Source organism: Trematomus bernacchii, unplaced genomic scaffold (assembly GCF_902827165.1).
Source record: "Trematomus bernacchii unplaced genomic scaffold, fTreBer1.1, whole genome shotgun sequence".
NCBI classification, from domain to species: Eukaryota; Metazoa; Chordata; class Actinopteri; order Perciformes; family Nototheniidae; genus Trematomus; species Trematomus bernacchii.
Window position 1 is genome coordinate 14,078,189 of NW_022987739.1, and position 8,265 is coordinate 14,086,453.

An 8,265-nucleotide genomic window follows, 5' to 3' on the forward strand; every position below is an offset into this window, starting at 1 on the left:
TACTTTAGTATATTTAGATGCCAACACTTAAGTATTTGTACTTTTACAATAGTAACATTTTGAATACATTACTTTCACTTGTAACAGAATATTCCTACACTTTGGTATTTCTGCTTTGACTTGAGTACAAGATTTGAGTACTTCCTCTACCTCGGATGGTGTGAAAAGACTCACACCACACATCTAAATTGGTATAATTTAAATCTGCTAATATGACTAAAATAAAGGGAGTATATTGTCCTGAATGTAGTGCTTGTCAAACATGTTTTTGCTACAGGTGTATACAAATGTTGACCAGTGGTCAAAGGGCTAGAACATTTACTCATATCTTATATTTAAAGTGGCAATACCACAGTGTGTAGAAATACAATTTTGCACATAAAAGTTATCCATTCATTTTTTTAAGTAAAGCTATTGACATCAAGATAAACTTAAATAAAGTACCACAAGTAAATGTAGCCTACTCACTAAACAGAGTATATATATTTATAATATATTCCATTAATATTACTTTAATGTTGTAACTTGTAAAGGGTTGGATCATTTTTAACTACTGGTGAATTGACCCCCTGGGCATTAATAAAGTGTTATCTTAATCTTTAATGTTAAGTTATATTTTATTTGTTGATTTAATTATGTAGTATTAATCTCAATCTGCAAAATAACTCATACCTACAGATATCTAGATATAATAGTATAACTAGTATAAAATGGAAATAATCAAGTAACAAGTTAAATTGCAGTAGTTAAATTGCATTTAACTACAGTACTTGATTTAAGTCTAAGTCAATACTTAATTCATGTTACTTCTGCTGTAATTTCATTCAGTACCTACTTTGTCATATTTTGAATACAATTGTATTTGTACAACTGCAAATAATGTCATGCTGGCATAGGACCCACATCTGGAATTCTGATGCATAATTTTAACCAGATTCATTCAACAAATATTGGAGTTTATTTATGTGCAAACTGGAGATCTCACCCTTACCAAAGTGACATTTTTGACAAAACCAAATGTAGTGCTTTGGGCTACACATCAAACTTCATGTAAAATGTGACAATATAAACTGCTCGATGTTGTCAATGCTCACAAATTAAAACATTTATTTATATCCAAAAGAAGATCAGGCCTCATATTTGAGCTTTGCAAAGTGGTTGAAATCCTAATGTTGATACAAATTGCAGTCTAGTAAATATGCAGTCAAATATGTTAATTTAGTAAAACCCATCATTTTGTCAGTGCTGCTAAACCAAAAACACAAATGAACCCCCAGAGAATTCATGTACAAATAACTTTATTTCACATTTGTATGTTTCTGTGCCTAATTACAATGGGGAACTTTTCTGAAATGCTTTAAAAAGGATTATAACTGCCGGTGTAACCAGCTAAATAATACTGAAGGTGGCAAATATCTTTAAATGGGATGTTCATGCTGCTTGTGATGAATAAAGAACAGTCTTGTTGATGCAAATTCGCATCAGTTGCAACCAACCTGTTGATTTTAATAAAAACAGACTTAAATAAGACTTGGAAATATGTGACTGTACAGATGTATTCCCTTTAAACAGATAAAATAACACTCTAAATTAAAATTGATATTCTGTCAGGTTTACAGTAAAGTAAGTGCTTCTCCACCGTGTCTCTCCCCACGCAGGAGCAGAGATGTCGGGCTGGAGGTGAACAGGTCTACATTTACAGCCCCAGGTGAGGATGAGGAGCTTTAGTGGAGCACGCAGTCTGAAGGGAGAGGCTACAGTTTTTAGTAACAGAGGGCGGATGGACCCCGAGGGCAGAGCTGTGCTGTAAGATGGGCCAGAACACCGGGGGGAGGGCCAGCTCCGTGGACAGCACTCCTACAAGGGGCTGGTGAGGAGGCTGGCTGTAGCACTCCCTGAAGGGGAAGAGTGGGGGGGAGTGAAGGCGGAGGGAGCACCGTGAAACATCAGAGTCTGAATGTGTGCGAGGCGGACAAATATCCCTGCTTTTATCCACATGAGGAGGAGGAGGAGGAGGACAGCGATGAAGAGGATGATTGTCTCTGTCAGTGTGTGATGTGGAAATGTCCTGTTTGTCTCCGGTCCTCTCTTCCTCCTGTCCCCCTGTGCTGCGGTGTGGCGCCTCCTCCACACTGTGGTCTCTGGAGAGCGGGGAGCACCTCTGACCTTTACGGTGTTTTGCCCTCCTGTTCTTGAACCACACCTGGACAAGAGAGAGAGTAAAACAGCCACGGTAAATGTATGTTTATGGCACACTTCATACACAAGGTAGGTCTAAAATGCTTAACACCTTTACACATTCAAAAGAAACAAACTTTAGAAGACTGACTTAAAATGTGAACATCTAGAAATGTAGAGAAGATAAAAGTTAAGACACAAAAACTAAATAATTCCATGGAAACTTAAAAGGGAGCCAGAAATAACATGGTTTTAATGCTTTTGAGCAACCTTTCACTGTCAGCTTTCATACATTTGTTACCACATGAGAAATTGTGTAAGATAAGGAAAACAAAGTACTCGTGTAAAATGGCCTATTTTAGAATATTATTGGATTAGAAATATTGATGCAGAAATGTGTTTATCTCTTTAGTGTTGCTGCTAAAGGGTGTTTTAATTCCTTTATGGCTTAATCTATAATAATACATCATCATGTATTACCCTATAACTTGTAGTCGTAACAAGCTTTCTTTTTACATATGTAGTGAATTGTAATTGCCATTAGAGTAGAAATAGAATACAAATACATGTGTACTTTATGTAATTGTCACCACTTCAATTATGTACAAATGTGCTACTGTATCATTCCTTGAAATGAGTGTTTATTGATAACCTCCCAGTTGTTTTCCCCATTAGAATTACACTTTAATATCAATATCAAATGGTAAGTGCAGCCTTTTATTACTGTGTCCCAGATTCAAACAAATGTGCATTATTCAGCAGGTCTCCAGTCAGGTGTGTTGGGGGAGTGTGTGTTCACCTGAATGCGAGCCTCCGGCAGGTTGATGCAGACAGCCAGTCTCTCCCTCATGCTCACGTCGGGGTACTGTGTCTGCTGGAAGGCTTTCTCCAGAGCCTGCAGCTGCGACACTGTGAAGGCTGTGCGGCTGCGGCGCTGCTTCTGCTGGTTTCCATACCGAGCCTCCAGAATAAGCTCTGGGCGGGACAGAGAGAAACACAAGGTTATCACCAGAGTCACTCAGCAGCAAGTCCTCTCCAAAAACACTATCATAGGGAAGTGAATTCATATTTTCCCCACACTTGCATGTTGTTTTTCTTTGAAATCAGGGAAGTTTGACATGATTTTTATTGACTTTTATATGCTGAAAAATTGAATAACAGTAGCTTATTTTATAGGCTGGACATTGTATTTGATGGATTCTAACAATGAACAGTGGTGGAAGAAGGTTTACATTTATGTGTTCATCCCTTGGATGTTGCAGGTTAAGGTTTGAATAACTCTAATTTTCTTATAGTTCATCTTTTAAAATCATATTTTGTGTTATTATCCAAAAATAGTCAAGTAATTAAGTCCTCAAATAAATGTAATGACAAAAAGTATCAGTTATGCCACTGAAATGTATCATTAGCACAACATATTTATACTTACAGTAAGTCAAGTATCTCAACATTTTACTTAAGAAAAGTATATTTGTCTTTTGTCTTTCATTTTTGTAAAGCACTTTGAATTGCCTTGTGTTGAAAGGTGCTATTTAAATAAACTTGCCTTGCATAGTTAATGCAAACTATTGATAATTTAATAATATGATTCAATGTGTTATAATCAATTGTTTATATTGTGATCATCAATTTGACCATGAACCCTCTTTCACCACATCACTCTGTATACATAAGTTATGTGCATATACAACATAATTCTAGGAAAGAGAACATGTGTTTTAAACTGTTAACTAACATTTATGTTCAAGTGTTCAGTCCTTTAAAGTGTTGCAGAGTTACGAAGACCCACCTGCCAGTCTCTCGGCCACAGACAGGGTGTGCACCGCGGGGCTCGCGGCAGAGTACACGCGGTACTGTTCCGCCATCTGGTGGCGCAGGTCGAACAGCATGGAGTTCACACCGTGGAGAGGAAACATGCCTCCACCGCTGGACGTCCCGCAGAAATTCAAGGAGTTCATTTTAAATCTGAGGAACAGGAATACTTATTTAACCGACTGAAGAGTTCATCAGCATCTTAATATACAGAAGAAGTCATTAAAACGTGTTCATTACAATAATGATCTGCTAAGTGTATGGAGCAATAACTGCAAAATGAAAATGAAGAAAATAAAGTTATTATAGGGGGACCAACATTATGTTTATTTCCCCCTAAAATGTAATGATCTATTCTTCATCTTCCTTTACTTTTTCTTAAGCGGCTGTTCGTGTGATTTTGTCAAACTCGAGATTCAAAACATTAAGTTAAATATGAAATGTGATTATTATCATATGTCTTACGGATTTACTCTTTCACAAGATCAGCCAATTTGACACATATTATGCAAGCTATATGAGGAGAGGCAGCATTTTGAATCCACATATTTCAACTTAAAATCGGATACATTTGACATCATGAATTCGAGACCCTTCTTTCAGATATCTTTTTAAATTATAAAACATATTTGGAAACGTTTTCGGTGTGTTGTTGCCTGTGCTGTTTACCTGAGCTCCGGACGGTGCAGGTGCGCCTTTACGCACAGAGGTCTGGACCCGGTGAGCTGTGTAGTCCAGTTTCTCCTAGTCCAGTTTGGGCCTTAAATCCTCACACAGCAGCGCTCTTTGTCGTGGTACGGATCTATTTCTCCCAAACCATTCTCACCCACGACTATTTAAGACGCATTTACCCAGGCTCCCCTCAGCCATTAGCCAATAGAAAGAAAGGTATTAGCCGGGATTAGGTGGGATGAGGGAAGAGAGGGGGGTTGCGAGGAGCTCAAGTTTTTGAAACTATTGAACTTGAGAGATTTATGCCAAGGATCCCCCTATAAGCGAGCGTTTCATTCCCTCCCGTTAAAACAATTAAAACAATGTGGTGGGCTAATCTCCGAGGCAGGACAGATTAAAATAACAGCCTTTGATTGTGCTCTGCTTCTCAGCCCCTTTCTCTCAGGCCGCTGGTTTTGACAGTCTCCCCTCGGTGGGGGTTTCTCTGAGGGTTTGTTTTGCTAACAGGCACCATATTTTGCCCATAAACTGTCACCATGTGAAGTTAATCTCAACCTCCTCAATGAGAAGTATTTCTTTATAAATGCTGCTGAGATAATTAGAAGTCTTCCCAGGAACAGAAAACAGGAAAAACATGAAATCTTCAACAACATGAAGTCCTCTAAAGGGCAATTTTATCATCAACATTTTCATCACCATCAATTCAATTTGTTTTAAACAATACTGCAGAGGTGGAGGAAAACTAGCATTTACTTGTATCATTAATAATCTGTTTATACACCAGCCCCAACTACATTTATTTGATCACTTCATTTACTAGTTATTGTCTGATTGTGATTTGTTGTGCAAAAATAAAATCAACAAATAAATAAACTGTATTATTGTAGATTAAGAAAATACTAACCCTTCTCCAGGTGCAGCATTAAAGCAATGAACACAGTAATGCATGAATACTTATAATAAAATATATTGAGTATATTTATCTGTAAAAAGAGAACTTTGAGACTTTTGATACTTAAAGAGTATTTATACACTGTGGTATTGTCATTTTAACGTACGTAAAATATCTTGGCACACTTCTTCCACATAGTCTAACATCAACATTTGTACAACATACATCACTATCTATCACAAGAACCTCCATTTGTATAAGAAAAAAAACTCTACGACCAAAAAGAAAACTCTAAAAACGGACATGTTGATATTGTTCAAATGAAGGAGAGCAGAATAATTGTTAGTTTCAAGGTATTAACTTGTCAAGTTTTCTTGAAATGTTATTGTATTCTCTCAACATAAGAATGGAAAGTACACTTTGCATTGGTAAGAAAATGCTCTTCAGTGAGTAAAACATAGATGATAAATAAGAGGCTACAGGTACATTCCTCCATCACATTCCACTGCAAATAAATAAATGGCTTGTTTTTGGTTTTAATAATCACAGATAAACATGTGAGTCGTCTTGACAGGTGTGTACTTTGAGGCTGCGCTCAAAAATGTGTGATTCACTTCTTCCTCTCTCACAATCAACTGCTCAGACTTCCAAAATATGTGAAAATGTTTGTGCTCTTTATTCCCCTTGCTTTTTTTCTTTCCTCCTCTTTTGGCCGTTCTTGGCTGTCAAGCTATATTAGTGTCCGATAGAAATAAGTCATTTAGAAGAGGCTCTGTCGGCCAGCCCCTCAGCCCCACTAAAAGCTCCAGGATTAGGTCCCAGAGGCCTTTGTCTCCGCAGCCCGCAGGATTAGGGGAGATTTACTGCGAGCAGAGAAAAAAAGTAGTTATTTCATGGCACTTTCATGATGAAACCTGGCCAAAGCTGTGTTGGCTGGGGGGATTAAAGGCACACAAAGAGTGTGGTTGTGTGTGACCCTCCCCATTGCAGAGCTGCCACCACTGACTCACTCAACACCCCCTCCTCCTCCCTGGATCATTTCCCCTTCTTCAGGGCATCACCTCCAACCCTTCAAGACGACCAGGGTTCACAAATGAGAAATGGCCTCTTAAAACAGCCCTGTCATCCACAACTTGCTGACTAAATGAAGCTAGCTCAGAACATCATCATTTTTAATTAAGGTAATCAGCAGTTTTGTGAATTCAAATCAAAGAAACAGGCCTCGGTCTAGTCACCAGGATGTGAGGGTTTTGCATTAGAGCCTTAAAGGTGCAGAGGTAAATGAGAAGTTACTGGATTTAAGTCCCTCCTGTAGTGTTAAAACAGCTTAAAGGGAGTTATCCTGCTCTTAGAGGATCTACTTACACATGCATGGATTACAGTGAATAAAAGACAAAAGGCCAAGTCACATCACTGACAACAGTCTCACCGCGGAGCAGGTGGAAACTCACGCAGGTTTAATAACTGTTGTCACATAGCAAGAGGGAATTACAGTGAGAAAATGACAACGTGAATAGTGACCGTCAAACATTCAGTCTTTATCCTTCTTGATGGCAAATAACATGAAGTTATTAAAGTGCAGCCTTTAAAGCCCTTTCTTGTATATTTCTGAACTGTGGTAAACATAGTCTGCATGTATTGCCAAACATTTGATACCAGGCGCTGCCTTTAATGGTTAATGAATCATTTACTTCAGTTATAACCAACAACTTTTAGGTTGGCAGGTTTTTAAAAATCTCTCTCCTGGTTTGACCTAATTGAACAATACACCTGCAGACTTAATTATTCAACCTCTGTGTAAATGAATCATTAACACTTAAATCAATATGGCCTTGATAACTTACTAGACATGAGAAACTAAGAGGCATTCATTAAAGGGTGAACAACATTATTTTGTAGAATATTACAAACATATTGAAATGATATTGATTTCCTGACACCACAAGAGCCAAACAAACAAATTAAATCAATCAAGGCTGTTTCTAACATATATGTTCATCATTGATTCATCTGGCAATAACTCATTTTAGCCAACTCATTTTTGGCTCATCACAAATGTATGAAGCCCAAAGGGATGTCTTTAAATTCCTTTTTTCACACCATGACCAGTCACAAAGCTCAAAAATATTATTAGGTAGTTTATTATCAGAGGAGACTAAAAACACCAGCAAATGTTGTCATTTTATAAGAAAGGTGATTGGTGTGGGCATTTAAAAAATGGCTGGTTCCCTTTTGATCAAGAATCAACTATTCATTTACGTTTGGCTATAAAATGTGTTATAATTTGTATTCAGTGTGGGTGAAACCTTTATCTGAGAGAAAAGATGAACAAACTCACTTAAATAGTTTTCCAATAAATCTGATCTGAATTCCCCGTCAGGATTTCAGCTTCGGGTCGTCTGGCAACAAGCAAACATTATTACATTGTGACAGAGTCAGTTTGTGGTGTAAAGTGAAGTCTAACCTACTATGACTCAATGTGTAACTTGGAGAGTGTTCTCAATATTTCTACTTTAAGATCACATAAAACAAAAGAAAAGCTTTAAATCCTCACAATGGAGAACCTGGAATTAAAAATGATTTTCTATATTTGCCTGAAAAACGACTAAAACGATCTGCTGATCAAAGCTGCCATTAAATGTTCTCTACATAGACTAACAACATCAAGTACTGATATGATATGTTATAATTTAAAGTGTATTTACTAATGG

At 37.5% G+C, this 8,265-nt stretch overlaps 1 protein-coding gene across 1 annotated transcript; it reads right to left on the reverse strand.

Annotated features, from left to right (window-relative positions):
* Window positions 1-1,305: 1,305 nt before the first annotated feature.
* zgc:101100 (uncharacterized protein LOC445169 homolog) lies at window positions 1,306-4,779 on the reverse strand. Its single transcript, XM_034147722.1, has 4 exons — window positions 4,660-4,779; window positions 3,968-4,143; window positions 2,978-3,153; window positions 1,306-2,203 (listed from the first exon to the last, which is right to left on the reverse strand). Exons 2-4 carry the CDS (start codon window positions 4,134-4,136, stop codon window positions 1,697-1,699), a joined length of 852 nt encoding a protein of 283 aa, XP_034003613.1. The 5' UTR covers window positions 4,137-4,143; window positions 4,660-4,779; the 3' UTR covers window positions 1,306-1,696.
* Window positions 4,780-8,265: the final 3,486 nt, after the last annotated feature.